At 37.4% G+C, this 26773-nt stretch overlaps 1 protein-coding gene across 3 annotated transcripts in view; it reads left to right on the forward strand.

Moving 5' to 3' along the window:
- SLC39A11 (solute carrier family 39 member 11) overlaps positions 1-26773 on the forward strand; it is a 379931-nt gene that overhangs the window by 117140 nt on the left and 236018 nt on the right. For 2 of the 3 annotated variants that reach the window (XM_014068383.2, XM_014068382.2), the window contains exon 5: positions 16492-16636. In XM_014068383.2, coding sequence (XP_013923858.2) covers positions 16492-16636 — 145 coding nt within the window. The remainder of the gene's footprint in view (positions 1-16491; positions 16637-26773) is intronic. The other variant, XM_014068385.2, reaches the window with a different exon arrangement.

Here is a 26773-nt window from a genome sequence, read left to right on the forward strand (position 1 = left end):
CTAATGAGAAAGGAAACAAGGTGCGTGAAATATATGAAATCACTTTTATTGACTGTTTTTCATCTAGTTTCATATTTCTATGGTTGGTCCTCACATTAAGAGAGTTCATCATTGAACCCAGCTGTAACTGCACAATTTTCAACTAGTCTCCAACATTCCCTTTTTAGGAAAGGTTCTTGAGAAGGTGGTAGGTTTGTAGCTCCCAAGGGTTCTAGGGGAAGCAATATATATGGACTAAAGGGCTGGTGGGTTTCAGGCCAGGGTAGAGCACCGAGATGGCATTGATTAGGCCTGTAGATGACCTCTGGCAGATACGGGATGGGGATAATCTTGACTCTCCTTTTTCTTTCTGTGGCTTTCAATGCTATCAGTCATGGGATCCAATCTGGGTCGGTCACTGGGACTAGAGGTTCAGTCTTTCAAGCTTTCAGATTTGTACTGGGGCCCATCATATTTCTCACATTTCTCTGTGAAAGTTCCCTGAGGATGGCTCCAGCATGAATCCGAAAGCTCGGAAGACTTAACTTCTGGGTCCCAGTGACCGATCCAGATTGGATCCTGCAGCATTATCCTAGGACACGTATTAATATCCTTCATTCGTGACTCGGTCATGGTAGCTATTGAGAATGAGAGGTACTATAAAGAAGATTAAAAACTAACCCCAAAAAACAAAGAGAGAAAGGAAAAGGAACAAAAGTGCAAAAAAGAAAGGACAGAAAACTAAAGAAGAAGCTTCTGATTTCCCAAATGCAAGGATGATCTCTTATTCTTCATTATAAAAAAAGCTCACTTTTTCTATTGTCCAATTTTTTTGGGTAATCATCAAAACCACAAGCCATAAGTGCATTTTCCAGGCAGAATGTCTATAATGGGTTTCTATGAGCCATGAATGTAGATATTAAATTTTCTCTAATCAAAGAAATTAATTTAGCATCTCTGCAAGTCTCATCATCTTCATCAATCATTCCTTCATTGTGGGCAGTATTGAACCTTTCTACTTTTAAGCATATATCACTGCAATTACCATATATAAAAACAAAGTTCCATGACTTTTTTTCTTGCTGTCTGACCATTAGCTCCAAAAGAAAAACTCGGATTTCAATTGTACCAGAGCCTTTAAAAACCTCCGAATTAATGTATATATTTGTATCCAATTTTAAAAGATGTTCACCAAACATGATAAAATGTCCCTTTTATGTTGTTCACATTTCTACCACAGATTCTAAGTACCTTTATATATTTTAGACAATTTGTCTGGTGACAAATGTTAACAATAGGGCATTTTATTAAAAAATATATCTGATTTTTAATGCGTAGGAGCTCTCCATCTATAAGCATCTTTAATGGAGTCTGTTGTTTTGATCAATAATTTCCCCATTTTTGATTGTAGAATCTTCGTAGCAGATCAGAAAGTTACTTAGTGGTGAACCTGCCTTCTTAAGCATGCCATACTTAGGAAATTTAAAAAAGGGATAATTCCAAGTGGACAAACCATGATTCAAAAGAGCTAACTTTGGGGATGTAAATTGTGAAATAATCAGATTTAACTTGTTAAGCTTTCATCACCATCCCAGAGAAACTCTAGGGGACACTGTTGAGCTACATCAAAATGTATGGCTTTCTCACATACATAAAAACTGGATGATCATAGAAAGAACCATAGAGAAGGAAATGGATTAATTTCAGCCTAATACTCAATAACTATTGAGATCACCAAACAGGTTGAGAAAGGTGCTGGTGGTCAAACCCATTGCAAAACTTTTGCTGTCTTAAAATAACATACTTTCTCTAGAATTGCAGTGCTAGTTTTTTTTTAAGTTTAAATGGCAGTCTTTCATTTTTAGTTCTTCCTTCATGTCACCTCATTCTTCAGGGGTTCATTGAGAACCACTGGCATTTGGAAGAAAAAGTAGATTTTCCAAATTCTTTTGGCCACAGTGCCTTCATTTAATAGGTATGAGCAAAGTTAGATAAATATATTGAAAAGGACAGAAAATAAATGGAAAAGAATAGCAGATGTAAGGAGTAAAAATGTATGTGTGAGGTATGCCTTCATGGAGTAATGCTATGATCACTTGCATTCACTTCATGTTGTTCCTGTCTTACTATAATAACTTGCATTATAAGAAGGGAAGCTTGAGCTAATATCATTTGAAAATTAAGTGGTTCGGACAGCTGTGTAGGTCTCTCTTCAGAATAGAGGTAGCTTGCAAAAATCTAGAAATCTCTTATTCTTTCTTCCTACTGGACTACTGTTCAATTCCAGTAATTTCTGAACCATATAATTTTCTAACTTTCCTTTTTTTGTCTGAGGGTAGATAACAGTGAAGTCTGAATTTAGCAGCTGAGCTAAATTTCATGGACTGCTTCATTTTATTGAAAAGACATAAAATGGTATCGATCATAGTGTAGCTGATTTATAATTAGAAAACATGCTCCATCATGCTTCTTATCTCTAAGCATTAAGACAGTCCCTGTCTTGTTTGAATTACTTTTATACTTGTGAGTTGGAAATGGAAAGCTGACAGAAATGAGAGGAAAACTGTTATGTTTTATTTTTCCTTTGCACTTGAGATATTGGCATTAAGTGGAGGTGGGGAGAGAGGGGAACATTTTAGAAAGCCTGAATATTTCAGAGGAATGGAGAATAAATTACTTTTCATTCATCTTCACCTGAACTGATAAGGTAAGAATTTTCATTCTGGAAGTCTGTGGAGGAATATTGCTTGCTTGTGGAAAAGATGGGGAAACAATCTTAAGAGGGCTTGTTTACTGCCTTGAACTATGAATCCAATAGTGATTGCTTCTGTGGCCAGATTCACAGAACATGTTCATGGTGGGAAGACTGATATGAAGATGTATATGTGTGTAAGTGATGAGAAGGTTATTCAGAATTAGTAATTAAATGGACAGTGCAATAGTAGGAAAAGATATGAAACTGAACTGGAAGATCAAAACAAATTACTTGTTTTTTCTACGTAGCATATATTTATTGTTTACTGTATCTACATTCATTTTGATACACAATTTTCAGTAGCAACAGAAACACAGAAGGCAATAACTAATATGTAAGCAAGAAATACATAAATTGATGTTAAATGGTTAAGTAGTCTGGGAAATGCAAAAAAAATTAATTGGGAAGTTCATAAAATGGATATTAAGAGAACATTCCACAGTTTAATTATTGGATCAGTTATCCAGAGTCTGTTGTGGTCCACCAGTGGCTTGCAGAGGTCACAGCAGAGTCAGACAACGAGGAGGTTGGAGAGGAACATGGGCCAGTCCTGGAGTCTGGGGAAGGCTCAGATGAGGGCTCTGCATTGGAGGCAGAGAGGGGGCCAGGGTCATCTGGGACTTATGTGCTGCCTTGGAGCCACCAGAGTCAGACAGCAGCGAGGCAGAGGAACAGGCTCTCCCTGTTCCCAGTGCGCGCATGCGTAGAGCTGCCAGACGGCAAGTACAGCTAAAACAAAAGAGACGACTCAGGAGTAAGGTTTGGAGGTGATTGGCCCCTCCCATAGGACATAAAGGAGGAGCAAAAGCAGGAAGCAACTTGGTTCATGCTGGTCAGTTTACCTTCGGAAAATACATTTGGACTCTTTGCTCCATGTGGCCTTGCCAAACTAATTGCCAATTAAGTCTTTGGCAGTGTTTTCAAAGAAGATAAAGGTGGGTGCTTATCAGCATTATCCTGAAGGACTTCGGCAGCCTGCTGTAGAACTCTTTACTGCTATTTGGAACTCATTACGGCCTTTGAAATAAAAAGAGGGTTTTTGGACTTAATCGTGTGTATTTTACTGTATCAGGAAGCCTAGGTGAGAACAGAGTCCTTAATTGGCAGAGATATTAAAGGGTAGGCTCCTGAAGGCAGTCTTGGGATCCATCTCTCATGCCAATGCAGCTAAAGTTCCTCCTCCTTTCCCGCAATGATTCCACCTTCATTGAACTGAATGAAAGAATTGAAGAATTAGCACAGCTGAAAGAAAATACATCTTCATATGGAAATTTGCTACCAAAAGATATGATAGATGAAAGCCAGGATGACTATATAATTAGTTGTTACTTCAAGTGGGAAGCAAAGAGGAGGGTAACATTGAGTACCTGTTCTGCCCTTGGACAGAATGGATCACATCTGCTTCACCATATTGGCCAATCTAATCTAGATTAAATCTTTTGTTTGATCTGTCAATGCTATTCTTAGGTTCAAAGCAAATGTAGGAAGAACAGTTCCCCAGTAAGGCGTAGGAATGCTAGCTGCATTAGTTTCTTCCTTATGGTTATTTTTGGTGCATTTCTTTGTATGCCACTGACATGTGCATGCTACTATTTTTTACATTTAAAATTTTCCCTTCTACATAGCAGATGGTCAGAATAGTGATAAATGTCTCCATGTAGTATGTTGAAAGGTGGGAAAGGGGGCAGGAACTTTGCATTTGTAAATACTCTGTTCTCCGTTATGTTATGGTGATCGATCTGTCTGTCCGTCCATCTATCCAACCATCCAACCATCCAATCATCCATCACCTGTCATCCAACCATCCATCGCTGTCAGGAGACCATATGGGATCATAGCCGCCTTGTAGGGGTGGTAAAGGAAAGAGAGGTGCTTTGCTGACCACAAGGAACTCTAAATTTCCTTGTTAGGTCCGAAGCAATTTCTCCTGAATGGCAGTAGGGAGAAGGACCATTTTTGGCAGTCACAGAGCTGGGACAAGTGGGACTGATTTGTGCTGGAGCAGATCATGGACATGGGTGAGATAATTACCAACTTTTACTCTAAAGACCTGATTTAAGTGCAATAATTTTAGAAGAGAATTTCCAAGCCTAAGAAAGCGGTGATTAAATACACTGAGAGGAGGGAAAAACTGAAAATCAAGAGACGAAAGAAGCCCAGGGGAAGCTTTAAAACACAGAAAACCTGAAAAAAGCTTAAACAATTGGAAAGGTGATTTTCGGGAGAAACTTGCTTATTTGTATTTCTAAACCCCCTGGATTTAATGGATAATCAGCTGTTTTTGACAGATTCTTTAATGTTGGATTTGGGAACAAGAGAGCCATCTACTGGAAGAAGAGAACTCCTACAGCTCTATAGCCGCAGTATACTCAGTGAAAGTGAACCCAATACACACAAAGTCTAATACACAGAATAGCAATAACATCTGGAAGACAGCCTGACCTTGACTTTATGTTAGAAGACAACTTGGATAATTTGAGAATACTTAATGAGTTTTTTTCCCCTTCTGAAGAATTCTACAAGGAACTAACTTGCAAATAACTAAGTTTTATTAAAATTGGCTATTGGATTATAGATCTGAAAGATTGGAAGCATCTAGTGGATTAATTTGGATTTGGACTATTAATGTTTAACAGAACATTCTATGAGACAAAAGAAGAAAAGTGATAGAACAAAAGAGAAAAGAAGGAAAATTAAATAAGACTTTAAAATTTGGACAATTGGGAAGATATATAATTGGAAAACTATAAGGCTGTAAATTACTAAAGAATTTTAAAGGCCATAAATTTACGGGGTTTGGACGTATAATTATGGGATTGATGAAATCTTATTAAGCAGGAGTTTTAAAATATTGAGACCTTGGAACTATAGAAATATACTGAGTATTATTGTTATAAAATGGATTTACAGGGGATGATAGAGACATGTGAAGAAATATTCTTGATGTTAAAAGTGTGCGTGAAACTATAAAGAACAATAAGGAGACAAGGGGATTGTTTAAAGACACAAAAATGAATGTAGAAGTTACTCAACAATTGGGGGCGGGGAAGAGCAACACGATATTCAGGAAATAGATGAGAAATTAAAAGAAGCCGTGGAAGGGAAAAATCAAAATGAGATGCAAGACGCTAAAAATAAAGAAGAGTAAAGATTAATAAGTAGGAATCAATTAGATAACTCCTTTAAAGTTTATAACAGAACAGAGAGAAAAAAGAAAAATCCCTTCAAAAAAAGGGAAAGATTTAGAGAGAAAAAAGAAAAATCTCTTTTAAAAAAAGAGGAAATCTTGTGGATGGGTATTTAAATAATATAGCAGAAAGAGACAAAGGGCACCCAGAAGAGAATGTTCAGTAGGTGCAAATATATCAAAAAGAGCTACAAGATTGCAAGAGGGAGAGATAAAAGGCTGACTGAAATGATGGAATTTCAAAAAGGTTGAGATGATGGATAAAAAGAAAATATATTAATAAAATGGAAAAATAGAAATAGGGAAAATAGTAGTGTGTATACACACACAGAGAGAAAGAGAGAGAGAGAGAGAGAGAGAGAGGGAGAGAGAACTAAAAATAAGTTAATCTTCATAGATGGAAATTTAGGATTAGGTAATCTAATTGTATTACCAACATTAAGAGTGTGGTAAAGTATATTGTGAATTTATAATATTAAAGATTAGAAATTGTGGGGCTTTTGAGATACACTCCCGGGATTGATTAAATATTGTTAATATTTAGCTTTATTATAATATATATATATATATATATATATATATATATATATATATATATATATATATATATATATATATATATATATATATATATATATATATATATATATATATATATATATATATATATATATATATCTTTATTAATAATCCTACACATTTGGAATATTGAAGTTATGGTGGAATAATGAGTAATTTTTAAAATATCAAATATTAGTAATTTAATAGGGGATAACAAATACATGGGGCAAAGAAATATTATTTATGTTTAAACAAATTAATGGGAAAAATGATTAAAAATTATAAAGAGAGAATAGTATTGTTGAAGTTGGAAGATTAGGATTACACATATTTATTTGTATTATTATTGTTGGCATTGTTTAAAAAAGATTTGACCCAGTCAATACATTGTCCACAAAATATGTATGGTGTGAAAAGAAAACTGCAAAAGAAAACATGTTTAATAAAAAAGGATGTACTTTACCCATCTTATATCTTTTGCCCCCTATCTGATCCAAGCAATTACTTTCACTTTGGACTTGCTTTTATCCTAGGGATACAAATGGAAAGGGGGGGAAATTCTTTCCCAAGCTTCTTATATTTCAACACCTTTGTCAACATGATTTGTCCTCCAAAAGCTGCCATCTTTGTTTACCAACCAATCTTCTCAGCTGCACTTTTCTTTGAATCCTGCTTTCTCTTGGTGAGATTTCAGCTGCAGATTCCTCTTCCATCTCTCCCTTGATATATTGTTGCTATCTACAGTCATTGCTGTACAAACACAACTCCAGCAAGGTCCAACCAACCCCAACAAACCCTTTGTATTATTTGACTCTTCTGTCCTTTTATATATTTTCACTTAAAAAGCAGATGTGCCTATATCCAGATGTTTTAAATAGGTACTAAGCTCCTCTTTCTGTATGATACTGAGCCTGATTAGGACACACCCAAAGGAAAAACAAAACAAAATATCTTTAGCCTTGATGCCAATGCTCTGTCCCATGCCTGTCGGGGAACTCCCCCTGCTACACAGTAAAATGTACTGCTTCCTTTCCATTCCAATCTGGGACATATCAACTATTGTATTTGTTAAAAACATAATGTGTTTAGACTTGTGGTGCTACAGCCCGTGATTGCTTTGTTCGACCCCAAGGCTTCCATCCATGCCTCTCAGTTTGCCCCTAGATCCTTTTAACACTTAATCCTGTCTTTGAGCTAGTCTGAATTGATTCCTCCCTATAGCTGGGAGGCATTGAAAACGTTAGAGTGTAATTTTATTGTATGATTCTTAGCTTCATTATACATGCAGGGTGTAACAAAAACCAGGCCCCAAAAGAAATGTATTATATAATTTGCATTACATGTTTAAATTGGTTGCCATTTTCTTCTAAACTTTTCCTTATTTGTTTGATGCAAGAGCTTTGGACATTCTTAATTATACTAACATTCTCTCTGATGTTTTCAAATTCTGATCTGATGGACTCCTGTGCATCATGTGTTGGCCTATGGGACTTGACTCTTGGTCAAATCTGTATTTGAGTTTTACTTTTTCCTTATGTGTGTAGGTCTGATTAGGATATTCTCTTCATCTGTCTATCCCCATGGCTTTAAAATTTTAGAAAAAAAGTAGTCTCTCTTCAATTTCTATTCCATCACTATTAACCTTTGACATTCTAGAACTCAGTCACAGTTTATTAGATAATTAGTGTTTCTAGTCCAGCACTGGATGCTGACCCCTACCACCTAGTAACCTTTAAATTTGCTTTAAAGAAGAAATAGCGCACATCATCAGTGACACCTTTGTTTAGATCTGCAGGTAAGAAACTTTGTCAGACTTAGGGAGTAAACAGGATGACCTTGACGAAGAGAGGGGAGATCTGTTATGCAGGCAATGAGTAGACAAATATTGCTTAAGCCCAGACAGGGGAGAGAGTAAGATTCTGTTACTATTGCTTACCTATCCTTGAATATCCATATTTCTATCAGTAAAAGTAGTTTTAGCTTATGTGGTATCTGTTTCTTGGTTTATCCTGTAGGGCTGATTAAGACTCTGAGGCATAATTACCAAGGGCTTGTACAATATCTTAAACCCTTGAATGAATCATCTAGATGAGAGAGATGCTCCCTTTCAATACTGCCTTATATCCTCTACAAGGATACCATGGATAATGGAAATCATTAAAAGAACCAGAAGAATCCTGAAAGTCAGATTTTGTTGCCTTTAACCTCCCCAGGTGATCAGGGCAGTATCTATTTCAGACTACTGTATTTTTCAGAGTATAAGACGCACCTTTTTTTTCCTCCAAAAAGAGGCTGAAAATCTGGGTGCGTCTTATACACTGAATACAGCATTTTTTGCCTCCCAAAACCCCGTCCCTTCACCAAAATGGCCATGAATAACCTTATGGAAAGCTTTCAGAGAGCTCCTGGGGGCTGGGGAGAGGGCAGAAATGAGCAAAAAACAGGCCGTTTTTTGCTCAATTTTGTCCCCCCAACCCCAGGAGCACTCTATAAGCCTCCATAAGGCTATGCATGACATTGTTTTGACAAAAAAACGGGCCATTTTTGTGAAAAGGGTGGGGTTTTTTGCTCATTTTTGGCCTCCTCAGGAGCACTCTGCAAGCCCCCCCCCCAAAGCAGGCTATTCATGCCTTTTTTGTGAAAAATGGGCTGCTTTGGGGAGGTTTGCAGAGTGCAAAAACTTTTCCTTTCAGAAAGCTGTTTAGAGGGATTGATGAGAATTATATTGATCAAATGCTGTGCCAGAAGAAACAAAGTTTTAGATGCTACAGGTTGTCAGATATTTCTTTCTCCAGCACATGGATAAATACACCTGGAAACATCTACCTATCTACCTACTGTATTTCTCTCTCTCTCTCTATTTTTCTCTCTCTCTATCCCTCTACCTACCAAGCTACCTACTCTCTCTCTCTACCTACCTACTGTATTTCTCTCTCTCTCTCTCTCTCTCTCTCTCTCTCTCCTCCTTTATCTACCTACCTACCTACTCTCTCTCTCTCCCTCCCTCCCTACCTACTGTTTCTCTCTCTCTCTCTATTTCTCTTGCTATCCCTTTATCTATCTGCCTACCTACTCTCTCTCTACCTACCTACTGTATTTCTCTCTCTCTCCCTCCCTCCCTCCCTCTCGCCCTCTACCTATCTACCTATCTACACACCCTTTCTCTCCTTACCTACCAACTGTATTTCTCTCTCTTTCTCTCCCTCTCTATCCCTCTACCTACCTACTTTTTTTAAAAAAATGCCTTTTCAAAACCTGGGTGCATCTTATACACCGGTGCATCTTATACTCCGAAAAATATGGTAGGCTTGAAACATGATGGAAATGCAGCTGTAGTTAGTTGTTTTTCATTAGGTAGCAGATTAGAACATTCTACCTTGGTCTGAGTGTTTTTCATCCTCTAATTTCTGAGATTTTAGTTTCATCATTTTTACAGCCCAGTTTTAATGGTGAATAAGTTTTTTCTGTGATAGTTCCATCATATATGTAATAGAGGAGAATAAACCCCCAAAAGATTTAGCATTTAAAAAATTCAGGTTAGAAAATATGCCTGTAATTTTCTTCCTTCATTGCTGAATAGCTGAAGATTCATTTTATGGGTCTGTTTTGGAGCCATTTATTATTAATAAAAAGTGGAATCTGACAGGAAGAGATAACATTTTAAATAGCACTGAAAAGCTCTTGAGTAGCTGCCATAATCCAGATACTTAATTTCCCAGACAGAGAGAGGCACTTCACTTCACAGTTGTGGCCAGCTATTATTTCTCAGACATTGGTCAATACATTAGTTCTGCTTTCGTTAATGCTACATATTTATGCACTTGAAAAATAAAGTTACTAAGTTTGTGAGTTTTGGATATTGTAGAACAAACTGCGGTTGTATATTTGAAAGTTCTGTTCTGCAAACTGAGCCCACCTCTTTCCTTTTAGTTCTTTTCTTCTCACCCGTGCCTTTCATGGGGAAACAGAGCTTTGGTAATTCAGAGCTTTTGTTGTAAATGATCCCAGATGAGTATCTGGAGCTCAACATTCATAACCCTCTTTTTGTTGCAGCTGCAATAGACAAATCCAACAGGGAGCAATATTAGAAATGCATTTTCAACTTGGAAATTACTGATCTTGAGAGTAAACAGCCTGTGTATTCCTCTGGTTTCTTGGAAAGACCAATTAGGATGCAAAGGACTACATGTAACTAGTTCTACATACTCTTAAGTTTATTTTCTCAAATTGTAGGAATTGCTCTCATCCTCCAATGCTATACCGAAAGCTGTTTTTGGAACCAAACCAAAAATTCAAAGGCAACCTATGGTTGTTTATTTATTTATTTAGAAATTTATTTATGCATATGTATACACACACACAGAGGAAAGCGGTGGCTCAGTGGCTAAGATGCTGAGCTTGAAGGTGGTTCAAATCCCTAGTGCCATGTAACGGAGTGAGCTCCTGTTACTTGTCCCAGCTTCTGCCAACCTAGCAGTCCGAAAGCATGTAAAAATGCAAGTAGAAAAATAGGGATCAACTTTGGTGGGAAGGTAACAGTGTTCTGTGCACCTTCAATATTTAGTCATGTCAGCCACATGACCACGAAGATGTCTTTGGACAGCACTGGCTCTTCGGCTTTGAAACCGAGATGAGCACCGTCCCCTAGAGTCAGGAATGACTAGCCCATATGTGCGAGGAGAACCTTTACCATACACAAAGAGAGAGGCAAATGCACAAATTTAATGTTACACTATATTTAATTATTATTAAATGGTCATTGATTATATACCATCATGGCATTTTCAATTCCAAGCAACCACGTAAATAGATGTTCTCCATCATGATCCATCTCTAATCTGTTCTTTCAGATCTTCCAATAATACACTCATTGCTACTATAAGTCCATCCTCCTTGGGGGCTTCTCATCTTCTTCTCTTTCCTTCCACCTTTCACAGCCTTAGAGTCTTTTCCAGATATCTGATTCTTCATAGAATCTATCCAATTTGAGCTTGGTCCTTTGTGCTTTCAGTGAGAACACTGGGTGGATTTGTTTGATGACCCATCATTTTGATTTCTTGACTGTCTGTGCCCAAAGATGTTTTTTCTAAAGGCAATTGGATTTCCTTGATTTTTTTTCTTGAAAATATTTTGCTTCTTATCCAAGAAGCTTCTTCAATACTCCAGAATGGTGGGGAGTAGAAGGATTTATTTTTTCTTAGCAGTTATCTGGTCATTAGCATTCTGAACGTTGGTGTTTGGCTCAATGAGAGTTATTGAAGCCACTTGGAGGTTTATCTGTATCTTCAAAGTCACCTGAAACAGAGTGCAAATGGGTATGGAACCTTCTTGGGATTGCTGAAATGACTGTGTTTTTGACAAGGGATAAGGTGAAGTTGTTTCCCACCCTCTCTGTTGAGAGATGGCTGTTCAGTTTTAATCTAGATTGCCTCTTTGACCCCTTCTTTCAAACCAGTGGACCTCTTTGTTCAGAATGTGGACTTTGCTGTCTTCAAAAGAGTGATCTTTGTCTTTCAGATGCAGATGTACTGATGAATCTTGTCCTGATGTGTTTGTCCTCCTGTGTTGTGCTGGGTGTTTGTGAATTGGTGGTTTTGTTTCCCCAATGTACAGATCTGCACCTGTCTTATTGCATTGCAAAGTGTACCACATTTCTCAGTTTATGTCTGAATGTTTTATTCTTGGAGGCCCCTTGTCAGTCAACAGGAGTGCTGATTTACCAGCAGATTTATCAAGTACTTAGGAGGCAAGGGTTTGGCAGCATAAGGAAACAACAGCCAATGGCTTAATAGCTGGCCATCAACACCCCAATCACAACTAAAAAGCCATACACAATCAGGCACTATATATAGTAAATATCACCCACAGAATAACCCAAAGCATTCACTCTCTGCTAGAGAGAAGTTCCCTGAGGATGGGCTCCAGCACGCGTCTGAAAGCTCAGAATGTTAAACCTCTGCTCCTGGTGACCAATCCAGAGTGGATCCTGCACACATAATACACTTTTCTCCTCTTATTTTGCTCACAACAACAGCAGCAGCAGCAACAACAAAAACAACAACAACAACAACCCTGTGAAGTGAGTTGGGTTGAAAGAGAGTGACTAGCCCAGAGTTACCCAACTGACTTTCATCTGTAAGACAGGACTTGAACTCACAGTCTCCTAGTTTCTTGACCAGCACCTTAACCACTATACCAAGCTGGCTTTGTGGTTTGTTCTTCAAAACAACTGCTTCCAAAATAGCCAATTTCCCATGCCTCTTTCTGATAATTCTGGTCAACCAAATGAAAAACTAACACTTTTGGGGTTGTTCATACATGGCGCAGAATATATATTTCAGAGTGTTTTCTCCCCGACAGAATCAGAAATTCAGCTGTTTTTTGTAAAAAAAATAAAAAAAAATTCTGAAGTAGCTGCTGTGGTTAAGTGGTTTTTGTGTTTGTCTCTTACAACTGGAGTCTTGGATTCTCCTGTTCGAGACAAGTTGCTTTTTCATTCCTGTGGGGAATTGAACTTGATATGATGGGAAAACACTAATATCCTTCCATATACACATTTAATATTGAGGGGAGAGCATCAAGTTGAGTTCCCTCCTTGTCGTTTTAATTCTCTATATCAAATATGGCAGTTGCAACCACAGATCCATTTTTCACAGTCCCTTGAGTTCTCCCAAGTTCATATTACTGTAAATTGGTGACAAGCCACTGAATAATGTTGTAAGGAACACACATTTCTATTCCATCATTTTAGAAACAATTCCTTATGGGTTTGGAAATAAATATCATTCAAACATTAAAAAAATATTTCTTTACACTTTTAAACTTCCCAAGAGTACAGGTGAATGTACCTTGTAGACTTGCATATGAAATATATACTTGTAAAAGAATTTTTAGAATAACACATGAAGCCTAGAACACATGATATATGAGCAGAAGCAGAGCACACAGAAAGAAATCTGTGATGGTCACGTTACCATATTTTTTCAGAATATAAGACGCACTGGAATATAAGATGCACCAAAGTTTTGAAGAGGCAAAATTTTAAAAAAAGGTTTCGCACTCTGCAATCTCCCCAAAATAGCCTATTTTTTTGCAAAAACAAGCCCGTTTTTTTCCCCCCACAAAAGAGGCATGAATAGTCTTTAGGAGGCTTGTAGAGTGCTCCTGCGGCCTAGGGAAGGGGGGCAAAATTGAGCAAAAAATGGCCCATTTTTCGCTCATTTCTGCCCTCTCCAGCCCCCAGGAGCACTCTGAAAGCCTCCTAAAGGCTATGCATGGCCATTTTGGTGAAGTGGGTGGTGTTTTGGGAGGCAAAAAATGCTATATTCAGTGTATAAGATGCACCCAGATTTTCAACCTCTTTTTTGAGGGAAAAAGGTGTGTCTTATACTCCGAAAAATACGGTAATTCATTATCTAGCAATGAATGAATGAGTGAATGAATGAAACAAAAAGAAAAGAACTAGAAATAATCTAATTTCAAAAAGTAACTCTTCCTATATCTTCCTTATACTATATTGATCTTTTTCTTGGGTTTTGTCCCAGCACCTCTATTTTATGTGGGCAAAATAGCATCATTTAACAATGTATTTAGAAATTTTCCAGTGAATGTTTTTTCATGATTTGGGTATTGCACATACTGTGAAATTAGCTAAGAAGGGGATGATAAAATGGATATGTTCCAGGTCAGATGGCATCCATTATTCCATAACAGAACTGCAGACAGATTTCTCCAATTACACATACAGTGTATGATGTTAAGGTTCATTGGACATTATATTTTATATCTACTTGTCCTTTACTAATCATTTATAGTTATGACGTGAAACACTTATCATTTATCATTATAATATTGTGATTATTCAAACCATTTCTATTCAAAAATTAAATGGTAAAATGGAAGGTAGAGACAGATAGTGAATAAATAACATACAGATATCATAATGACTGGTTGATATGCTCTGATATTTCGATGGTCTTCAGCCCTGGAATATGAATAGGCAAAGCCTTAATTTGGATAGAACTTAAATTCTTTTGTATAAAAAGCAACCCTTTATCATTCAAGTACATGTTCCTTAAGCTGACTAGACCACTGACACCAGAAATACAGAGGCTGTCATATCATTGGGAAAACCATTAGTTAGTTTCTACAAAGTTGATACTTTCACCGATCTTGGATACCCATGCATTTGTGATTTTGAACTCCCTTGGGGTTTTTCGGGGGCATTTGCTGCTCAGAAGACCAAGATGCCTCAGAATCCTTTCTTTGTAAATAACTTTTCATATGATTTAAACCAGGAGTTAAATCCAGCAGGTTCTGACAGGTTCTGGAGAACTGGTAGTGGAAATTTTGAGTAGTTCGGAGAACCAGTAGTGGAAATTTTGAGTAGTTTAGAGAAGCAGTAAATGCCACCTCTGGCTGGCCCCAGAGTGGGGTGGGAATGGAGATTTTGTAGTATCATTTCCCTCCCATGCCCACCAAGCCATGCCCACCAAGTCACAACACAGAATCGGTAGCAAAAAAAAAAATTGAATTTCACCACTGATTTAAACCCAGCTTGCTACTCAGTGAGATAGTCTGCAAGTAAGTTAGACTGATGTACTGATTTTATTTGAAATGCTATGCATATCTTTCCACATTATCACTTTTCTTGGATACACTCTTTTTACTAGATAGATAATTAAGTTGCATTATTTTAAAAGAGAATTGTTCCTTAAAACATTTCCCAACAGTGACGTTCTCAGTATAGGACCTCTCTGTCGCGAAGCCCACTTTTGGTTCTTAAGATATTGCACAGCTATTAATAATATATTTCCCTATTGTTGAGTTACAGCAAGCTCCACTCATGCTTTGAGTTTGTATGAGTTTGGCTGTCTCCATTGCTATGGCGCTTCTCTTACCTCTGTTCCCATGTACTTTTCAGTCTATTAATTTCTCTGCAGGGAAATGGGTGATAAAGCCTAATAGATTTTACACCCCATGGAACTTTCCTTGAACAGTGTCAAAATAAGAGGAAAGGACTCTTACTTTAACCCAGATTCAACTATGGATAATTTAATTTCACATATAAGATGGGAACAAAACCAAGGCAGCACCCTGGGATCATGGCAGAAAAAACAATCTTGCTATGGCATGTTGGTATAATTGTTAGGTATAAGTGGAGAAAGGCCCTTACTGTATTGAGCTTTGGGCAACACCCTTCTTCTAATTTTCTTTCAAAAGTTGGGCTGAAGAAAGAAGTCCCAGAATTATTCATAATTAACCATTGGAAGGGACCTTGGAGATTATCTAGTCTGGCCCAGTATAGGAATCCACCATGACAGTCTATGTGGGAGGTGGTCATCCAATCTCTGTTTAAGTATCTCTAGCAAAAAGACTCACCTGATCCACATCCAGCGGCAATCTATTAGGATCCCTTCCCTCCCGATGTCCCATTTGTCTCTTCTGAGGAATTGTCTTACATTGTAGTCTTATGGCTATATTATTTCCCTATTATCTTCTTTTCCCCAGACTAAACAGACTTTTTATTTTTGACTCCAGGGCACTCACATCCCGTATCCCACTATAATGTTTAAGGAAGAATCACTATAAAGTGGCAAGTAATTTTTAAAAATTAGGTAGTGATGTATAAATGAATATAACCAATATTATGTGTTGCTAATTCAGTGTCACCTCAGCTGCTAGATGCCATATTCAGACTAGTGTCTATTGTATAAAGTTTTTATATTCATGTGACTCTTGGAGCTGAGATAGCAAAGCACATTTGTCTGACAGCATCTGTTCCCTGTGTGCCCATACTACCTTAAACAAAGTAGTATATAATTTTGACAACAGCAAAGCTAGTTGAAACATCAGATATAGAAATGTATTAAGATTCACTGTGCTTGGATGTAGACATGTATGTCAGATTAATTCTTCTGGAAGAATATAGCATAAAATTGGGCTGAATGGCATTAAAAAGAACGAAAGAAAATAAAATGTGCATTTTGATTTGTTTTCTGTCTTTCAGGATATCAATGTGTCTCCTCAAACATCACTGGCTTTAAATTATGATTCAAGAGTGATCAAGGAGAAATACGAACATCAGGCCACGGATCGTCAGGAGTATGAAAATGAACTGTCCATCCGGATAGGTAGAACAGCTTTACATTCAGGCAAGCATCCTGTCATATACCATCAAGTTAATACGATAGTAGTGTGCATATGTATATGTACATGCATATGCACATCCTACATGTGTGTATGTCATTGGGGGGGAAAAATAAAATGGATAGAGATAGGGCAGCTTCTTTCTTTGGTATTTTTCATCCTCTAAATTTCTACCTTAAATCCTAATGCTTGCATGTCATATTAACTGTTTAGAATGCTCTTTGATCTGGAAGATGGCTATCCTATTTGGAATGACGAATCCTGATTCTTTGAAATTCATGTAGGCTCTCTGTGGATTCAGTGAGTTCCTTGTCTATTTCCTCTATGACTTCCTTCACTTGGCCTGGTTGAGGGTTACTTACCAGCTGGTGGAATAGTAAAGTATGCTAACTATTCAAGCCCTCTTCCTTAGTAATTCTTGTTAAGATAATATTTTCTCTGTTGCTGAGAGATTTAGGGAGAATTATTCTAATTGTAATCCTAATCAGTAAAACAGGCTTAGGTTCATTGGCCCTAGTGCTTTCAAGCCCACTCCATTGCTTTTCTTCACCGATTAAACAGCTCTTTGGCAAGCTGGGGAGGGAATAGTAGCCCCCATTGGCATAAAGGTGGAGGGGAGAATGGATGTCCTTAGATTCTTTCCTGGAATTCAAGCTGTTGAAAGCTGAAAGCATTATCACTTTGTAGGTCTGGTGTGGAACCTGAGTGGGATCACTCTATTAGATAAAAAAGCAAGGGACACAAAAATAAGGATATAAATTATTATTTGGCGTCTTCCTGTAAACACAGAAAAATAAATTGAAATGGTTTTTAAAATGCCTATTAAGGATATACAGATATTTAATGTTTATTGAATGTTGATAAAACTTGATTTACAAATGCGAAAGTGCAAAAAAACTCCAACCACTCAGTTTTTAAAATAAATCTAAAGTTGTCCAGTAAACACTTATGAGCACCCAATGTTTGTGGAATGTTCATAGAAATGTATTGTCTTTATATCACAACAGATAGTACAAGTTAGATTCCGTTTCATGGTCCTGTATTTCCACTTTATGTAAAACTTTCACATAGAATTTTAATATTCCACAATATTTTCCTTTCCCGATTTGCTGAATATCATAGAGATACAAATGTATTGGCTTTTTTTGTTTTTGTTTTTGTTTGCTAAGGTGAACATTGAGTGCTACAACCAATTCTATATAGTTGTGGTAGCTCTAAACCATCTTTTTAAAGAATTGCATCAGTACTCAATATTTCATGAGGCACATAAGAACCTTTGAGTTTTTTAAAAATGAGAAATCTCTTTTAAGGTAGTTTAAGTTGATTTAAGGGAGTGGTGATGCGGAATTGGGACGTGGTGGCTCAGTGGCTAAGATGCTGAGCTTGTCGAACAGAAAGGTTGGCAGTTTGGTGGTTTGAATCCCTAGCGCCGCGTAATGGAGTGAGCTCCCATTACTTGTCCCAGCTTTTGCCAACCTAGCAGTTTGAAAGCACATAAAAAATGAAAGTCGAAAAATTGGGTGGGAGGGTAACAGCATTCTGTGTGTCTTTGGTGTTTAGTCATGCCAGCCACATAACCACGGAGATGTCTTCAGACAGCTCTGGCTCTTCGGCTTTGAAACAGAGATGAGCACCGCCCCCTAGAGTCGGGACCGACTATCACATATGTGCAAGGGGAACCTTTATCTTTAAGGGAGTGGTTATCGCAACACAAAGAATGATGAAAATAAATCAAAAGTTGATTGAACTGCAAATTCTGAGAATTCAAAAGGCAATTCAATCAACTTTCTTGGGTTTGCAGGAATTGAACAAATAAACAAAAACCTATTTTCTTCCCTAAAATCTTTAGCATGTTGATATTCATATCAGAGGGTTGGGTTTTTTTGCCAATAAATACTATGAAAACTGTTGGGATAACTTTTTCCCCCTGCTATGGATTGTTTACTTTTCTCTCTGCCAGAGAAAAAAGATTACTTTTTTCCTGTCTCATATTTTAATATGTGAAAAAGACAAAAAATTGGGATAGTATGCTTTCTTTCTTCAGAGACATGTTGTGTTCTGGCCTGTAGGAATGAACACTGTGTATAAATGCAATGAATCATGACTGTCAAGGAGGGCAAAGACAGAATACTAACCATAAGTTTACTAAGTTTCTAGTATGTTTATCCTTAGCTTCTTTGAGCACTCTTGGAATTCTAATAGCCCATAGCAAATATTTGTCACAACATGGAGATGCAAATGAGTAAACACAATCCAATCCTTATGTACTTGCATGTCATATCAGAATGCAACAGTATGCAATTGTTCTCAAGGTAATTTGTTAAAGTGCCAGGCTTCCAGGAATTCTCTAGTGTTTTTGGGATTTGACTTGTCTAGGATGATCATGGTTTCCCAGTTGAAACTATCCTTAAGTCTGTCCAACTGTTGTGAAATTAAGGAGTTTTCATCATTTTTGACTGTTAGTTGGTTGCTAGTCTTCTGCCTGTTTGTCTTCCGTCGTAGCTGTTGTGGTCTTTACACTGTAGACTTTTCTACAGGGCAATCCAACAAATCAACCATCAATCGATACAAAGACATAAACAATATCGACATACTATGCAAAAGAGACAATCAACAAGCCAAAAGAGGATCAAAAAGGCCAAAACAATTTCCAACCAATGACCAACATCTAGTTGAGCATAGATTGACACCAAGATTAACATTAGCTCAACAATCAAGAAACAAACAATACCCTATTCAAGCTAAGTGTAAACTGCCGAACCAAAGAATTTTGAAGACCACTCCCACCAACACTGACAGGGAAGCCACTAGAATAGAAATTGAGAGCAAATCCTATTCCTTAGTAATACTGATGATGTTACCTACTTTGGGTAATGAAACATCTTCAAGAATACAGCCAAGCTCAGAGAGCATCAAGGAGCTTCATATCAACCCAGAGCTACAAAATTATCCTTTATCAGTAATACGTGAAAAAACTAATATATCAGTTTATAAGTCAATCTCACACAAAATTGTGTTCAGTCACTTTGCAGTCCTTGACCACGCTAAGGTTGTACACCTCTTCATCTTTGTGTGAACTAAGGAGGCGCTTGTCTGAGAGACATTTACTCAAGTCAGTTTCTTGGTTGACTACCTTTGCGTTGGTGGTGGCTCTTTCTCCTGTCCTTCAAGGCCATTCCCTATGCCTTCCCCATCTTTGGCTATGGGGTTTTTCATGCATTCCTTTCATCAGTGGGTAATGTGATGAAATCCATCTGTAGGTATTTAGCATTGTGTCTCCATAGTGATACAGAAATCTATCATTATATCACAAAATCTGGAAAAGCATTATACCCTAAGCCAACAATGAAAGGAAATCATGGATTGGATCCCTGCCTCATCTCAAAATCTAAAATATGATATTCAGGACAGACTAAAAAGAAAAACAAACTGAGAAACGGCAAGGATGAATTGAACAAACATATTACATTCTTAGGTTTAGACTGTCTGATATTTCTTCACAAGGATGTTTGTGAAGTAGCATCCAATCAGGCCAGTAAAAATCTAAATAAATAAAGTTTTCACCTTATGATGGATTCTGGTACAGCCTGTAGAAGTACTGATGCGAGATTAGATATTCCTATTTTGTTCCTATGAAAGGTTGGCAGGTAATCTTGTTTCGTGCTGGAGCATAAAAACCCACTGAGGGGAATATTTCAGAGTTTGAAAACTTTCTTCAACCCTATAGAAGGCAGAGTAATGTAAGTTTCAACTTGTAGGAAGTGCAAAGGGAGAAGATGTTTGTTTGGGGAAAATCCCTCTGGAATCCATTCTCCTTTTAATTACAGAAATGATTAAAGTATATATATTTGCTTTGCCAAGTTTCTTTACACAACCTCCCTACAGTCTTTGAATTGACAGCCAGGAGGTAAAACACGACTTCTGTTTCAAAATACATCAGGCTTGTATGACAAAAAGTAGTTGCAAATTCATATGTCAAACAATATTCCCAAACTTTAAAGGGACAGCTGTAGCCCAGATTTTGGGGGAGAATGACTTCTGTAGGATTGATGAGAGTATAACAAAATGTAATTACTTTATATTCACTGAGGTATTTCCCTAATGGAAAAGACACCTTAGAATGGAATATATGTTTTTATATATCTAACTTGGGCTTTATCAGAACATGATCAGAACAATATGGTGTGGTGATTTGTGGAGTTAACACTTTTGAGGTTAACTAGCATTTCCCTCTGTGATTAGGTGAATAGCTTGCTTGACTTAAAATTGTACATTAAATAATATAGTATAATAACTAAAAGCCTAAAAGATGGCAACTGGTGACCCGAACTGCAAGCCAACAGGGAAACCTTTGGGGAAACTCTTGCCTACCTAGTTGCCACATCAGGATGACCCTTTTAGGGGACCAGAGGCTCCTGCCTGGGTGGAATTGATATTTTCCCTGTGTTAAATTTTCTAAATTAAAGGAGGTATTTATGAAGGATGATCCCTTATTTCATGGTTGTTGAGAATGTTGTGTAAATAGTGCTCTGCTCCCATTGTTTCTGGGTGGATCACAAAATCTTTTCTGTCTGATTTATGGAGCAAATCTTCTATTGCATTAGATGTATAAATTAATGATAGGTCTACTGGATAAATACCAACTAAGACAAATACAGAATTCATCTGCATATATGCATCTATTGTATCCTGTATGAGAATAGTCCAGTCAGGTGTATCAATAGGTAATAGATTTCACCTCCAGGTAGACATCTATTGTTGAGATAATATTTTGACTCCAAAGCTCCAGATCATCTAGCTCGGGAAATTCTTACATTTATGAGCTGAGTGATACCCATTACTAATTAAATAAACAACAAATTGACTTCCACTCAGAAAAGTGCTAGAGACGATGAAGGAGGACTGGTTTTGCTGACAAGATAGAAGATATTCAACTGTTAGTAGTGTTTCCATGAGGAAGTTATGTAAGACAGAGGTGTTGAAATATTTAAATGTCATAAATCACTAGACATCTGGTTTCAGTGTTGAGTCTGAAAACCATGGGATAATAGAAGTTCCTGAACTGCTCCTTGTATGTATTTAATCCTGCCCTTGAGCGCTGTATATCCATGAATGACTAGCTTAATGAGGCATTTAAATATTCAATCTAGACACATCTTGCAGGGTAAGTATATCTGTAATATATCTTTATTGAAAAATATATTTATATTATCTGTGGCTATATTCTATCTTAAATAGATGAAGTTGTCTTTTAAATTTTGATCGAATGCTGATGTTCTTTTTCAGGGCTTGAATTATTCTATGTATAGTCCCCCCCCCAAAAAAAAGTCTGGATCTATTTGGCAATATAGTAGAAGCAACAATTCTCTCTGAGTTAGAGTCTGATCGGGCAAATCTTACGGAGTTGACTGAGGCATGATCTTGTGTTAAATGGAATAAATTTGATCCTGTTAATTGTAAGGGGTCTCAACTCTGGAGATATGGCCATTTGTGTTTTACATCCATTTTTTATAACCCCCCTATTATTTTTACAAACAACTCAAAGTGACAAACATATCCAACACTCTTCTCTTCCTATCCCCCCCCTCCCCAAACAATAACACTGTGAGGTGAGTTAGGCTGAGAGACTGACTGGCCCAAGATCATTTAGCTGGCTTTCATGGCTAAAGTGGGACTTGAACTCATCGTCTCCTGTTTTCAAGCCTGGTGCCTTAAACACTACACCAAACTGGCTCTCAAGCAGTCCTCCTTGGTTGGTTAAGGCTCCAGGGATGATATGTGTGGCTGGATCCGTGCAATAAACAATTCTTCCTTGAGACAAGTTTAGTCTTTGTTTAGCCATCTGGAGTCACAGAATTTGAATTAGGCAGCCAGATAACTGGATAAATAAATAAATAATCAATGTAAAATTATTGGGTTGTGGTTACATTGGATGACATTACCGATATGATGCCATCCTCTGCAATGGAAGCTGTAGTATAGTTCAGTACCGCTGAGCTACATTTTTTTTAACTGGACTTAGGTGTGCTAAATAGTAGCAGTTTCACTCTGTTGGTTCCAGGATCCCCTGTGAATATGAAATTAATAATCAGAACTCCTGGCATGTCTCTTCTACATTATGTTGCCACTACCTCTTTAACTCTTGATGATGCAACTATGTGTAAACCCCTGGGATGTATAAATGAATATCCTGATGATTCATAAAGGTAAATTAATTTGCTTGTGTTTAAGGCTCTTGGCTGCTATGGGTTGGCAAGCAGTTAAAAAGAGACATGGGGGAAATAATTGTGGGGACAAAACTAGCATGCATGAAATATTTCAGAAACAGAATTCATTATCAAGATTATTTAATGATACACAGGGCCTGTGGGCTTCATAATGCCACCAATTAGGTCTTAAATATTTACAATTTAAGAATGCAACGTGACTACTAATATAAAATGAATGGCAGGACTAAGTTAGAAGCTTTCATCTTTTGTACTACAAAGAAGCTAAAGGATTAAATGTGTTCCCTTGGAATTGCTCAAGCACTGAAGATTAAACCTGATGATTTATAACCTGTGATGTGAATGAAGGATGACTTGGTGGATAACAAATTGCACATGAGTTTATTATTACTTCTAGGTCCAGTTTTTAACTATAATTGAGACGTTGCAATCCACAGGCATCTAGATCATTATCTGGACCTATCAGTTTTTCTGATTTGGTTGACATATCCAATAAAGCTGGGGTTTTTGCAGGCAGATTTAACTTTAACTTTTTGCAGGTATGTTTAACTTTTAGTATTTATTGCAATCACTTGAGTTTTGACCTCAGTGTTATATAGGACTCATTATTCTAGGACTGTGATGGTGAACCTATGGCACGCATGCCACAGGTGGCACGCAGAGCCCTCTCTGCGTGCACATGAGCTGTCTCCCCAGCTCATCTCCACCGCACATGTCTGTACGCCTCCCACTGCCCAACTGGTTTTCGTGTCTCTGCCATACAGGCACACAAGGAGACACACACATGCGTGGGGGAGAGGGGCGCATGCATGCACGGGGGTGGGGTGGGGGAGCATGCATTGCATTATGGGTGCGCACATGCACTTTTGGCATGCGACAACAAAAAGGTTGGATATCACTGTTCTAGGATGACGAAACAGGATATTTATTAATATTTTTCTCAATTTTAGTTAAGCTAGCCTTGAATTTGATCCTCAGTTGCATTCACAATCTCAGGACTAAAATTAGAAGAATTACTGTTAGTATAGTGTGATAATTATGTTTATACTGAGTCCCCCCCCCCTATATTTTAAGCCTTTGATGTATAATTAGAGGAAAGCTTTTAGTATACTTAGATATTGCAATACTGGCATTGCAAATACCACTTTTCCATATTTGTTGTGAATCTGAAAATCCCAAATGAACTATGAGGCATTAGATTGGGGAATGGCATATACTATTAATTTGTTTCATCTTTATTTTATTGGAGTCGCTGACCTTTAATAAAGATATTGATTTGATCTTTATTGTAGTAAATTGTTTTGGTAATTCTACCATATCTAAATATCTTTATATGAGAAATACTGAAGTCAAATAAAAGGTTAGAAGTGAATACTACATGAGAGTGACAAAGATTTTCCAAACTTGGTGCAGGGAATACATCAAGGCAATTAGCACCTGGGCAATTCCAGACATTAGTCGTACAGCTGGAATGGTGAACTGAACTCAAGAAGAGTTAAAAGATCTGGAAAGGAAGACCAGAAAAATAATGATAATGAATCATTCACGCAGTGATTCACAAACCCTACTTATCGAGGAAAATACTGTAGGTGTTCATTGAAACTTGCAATTATACTAAGACACCCGCCCTGGCTCTATGCCATCCTATTTAGGCACATTTTTGAGGCCGGGTGCGTGCGCTGAAGGTGCACAGATTAGCAAAGCGCAGGCACGGAAGGTCCCAGCGCACGTGTGGATGCGGCGCACAATGTGGGCAGGTGAATGCGCAGGGCGAACCAGTGGTAACAAAATGTGAAAACCTCCGCTGATCTGAAGACAGGAGAAGAGAAAGAGTTAGAAGAAATAATGAAATACAAAGACCTGCCAATAAAGCAACTGTGACAGAAGAAAGCAAAAATGGCACCAATAGTAATATGCCCTTTGGATACAGTCCCAAAACATCTGGAGCACCCGATTAAACACCATTGACAACATCACCACTATTCAATTGCAAAAGGCAGCTTGACTTGGAACAGCTTACATCCTATGATGATACGTTTAACACTATCAAACAACAACATTTGCCTATCTCAGGTCCCTGGATATGACTTGATAGATGGTAAAAATGCCAAACCTAGTTCTGGACATCTGGCTGACTGTGCAAAGAACTATAATATTAATAATTATAATAAAACAGCAGCAACGTTGCATGAAATAGCTCCATTTATAAGCAGAAGCAGTGTAGCTTCACAGTTTTCTAAGAGCCTTTTTCTTTCTTTCATTTGGAACTAAAAACAAGTCTGTCAAAAGTAGTTATAATACTTTTCCATGGAATGGAATTGATTTGAGAATATTGTACTGCTGCCCGAAAATCAGATTCCTTATGATCTTTCGTATCCTTAATCTATTTGATCTGTCTTAATAAGACTGAAATTGGACTTTGAGCCACATGTCTGGTACATATTCACATAATATATTATTTCTAGAACAAATGAGTGCTATGTGAAGTTGATGACTGTTTCTTGTCACCTTGAGCGAGCTGATTACTGATTCCAAGATTTCAGAATCTAGTAGTCTTCTAATGTAAATGCATATCATTTGTATTCTTGGAAGGGCAAGATAGGAAAAGACTGACCCGAATCATCAAGTCCTCCTTGACTGGGATATTGAAGAATTGTAGACACTGTGTAATGATTGTATCTTTCTCATATAACTGTCTATAATCAGAGGGAAGTTGTAGAAGATACCAATCTGTCTCATTTAAAGTTATCTGATTGAATCAGAAGATTCCGTCTAGTATCTAATAACTTTTCCCCCACTTTCTTGCAACTGGTATATTACAAAGTATGATTGTTGTGGAGATTTTCATTAATCAGTAAACTGAAAAAAAAACTTTGCAGGTTTTTGTTTAGAGTAATCATTCAGGGAACATGTTTGAATGAGTGAGCGTGGCCCTGCAGGAAAATTTGTTACACAATGAAATTAATAGTAATTTTGTAGAAAAGCAAAGTTGTGGAAAAAATAGACAATTTCAAAGATATCTTTAGTAACTAAGAGGATGAACTTGAAAATATTGCTTGTTGTCTTGAAAGGAAAAATCCTTTAATAAAGGGCTGTGAAATCTTTGGCATTTCAGGCATTTGATCTGCTACAACTCCCAGCAGCCTTAGTTAGCATAACCAACACTTAAAGGGCTGAGAATTATAGTTCAGGAACTTTTGAAAGTGTAAAAATTACCTACTTTATTCCAGTGCAGTCTTTTGAGAGGATAGCTGGAATCTGCCTCCTCCTCCTCCTCCTCCTCCTCCTCCTCCTCCTCCTCCTCCTCCTCCTCCTCCTCCTCCTCCTCCTCTTCCTCCTCCTCCTTCCCCTTCCCCTTCCCCTTCCCCTTCCCCTTCCCCTCCTCGGGGGGGGGGGAGGTTGTGTGCAAATATGGTTTGGCTATGCTCCTGTTTCCTCTCCATTTGCCATACTGAACTAACTACATAAATGGTTTTCTTGCAATGGAGCAAATGCAGATTAGTATTAGGGTGGGATGCATCTGCCTTTTTCACAGCTTAGCTTCCGATCCTTTGGCTTCAAAATCAGAGTCTTCGGTGCTCAGAGTAGCATAGGAGCCTTCAGAAGCAACTGAGTTTCTTTGCTGTTCACATTACTCAAGGGGTTGCCCAGACTTTGTTTTTTGTATAATTCTTTTTTTAAAAAGAAAGATAAAAATTAATGCAAATTAATACAAAGTAAGAAAAAAATGAAAGAACTCAGTGAGGAAACAATGCAAGAAAGGAAGAAAAGAAAATTAGAAAAAAGAAAAGATACAAAGTAACTTCCATTTTTTTAATAGCAGTCATAAGTGCAATTATAAATTTTACTTTATGCTCATACATATTCTCTTCTCTCCATAATCTAGCCTGTCTAATCAACAAAACCATAAATCAT

Source organism: Thamnophis sirtalis, unplaced genomic scaffold (assembly GCF_051295495.1).
Source record: "Thamnophis sirtalis isolate CommonGarterSnake01/CBP01778 unplaced genomic scaffold, rThaSir2_p1.2 scaffold_3, whole genome shotgun sequence".
Classification (NCBI taxonomy): Eukaryota; Metazoa; Chordata; class Lepidosauria; order Squamata; family Natricidae; genus Thamnophis; species Thamnophis sirtalis.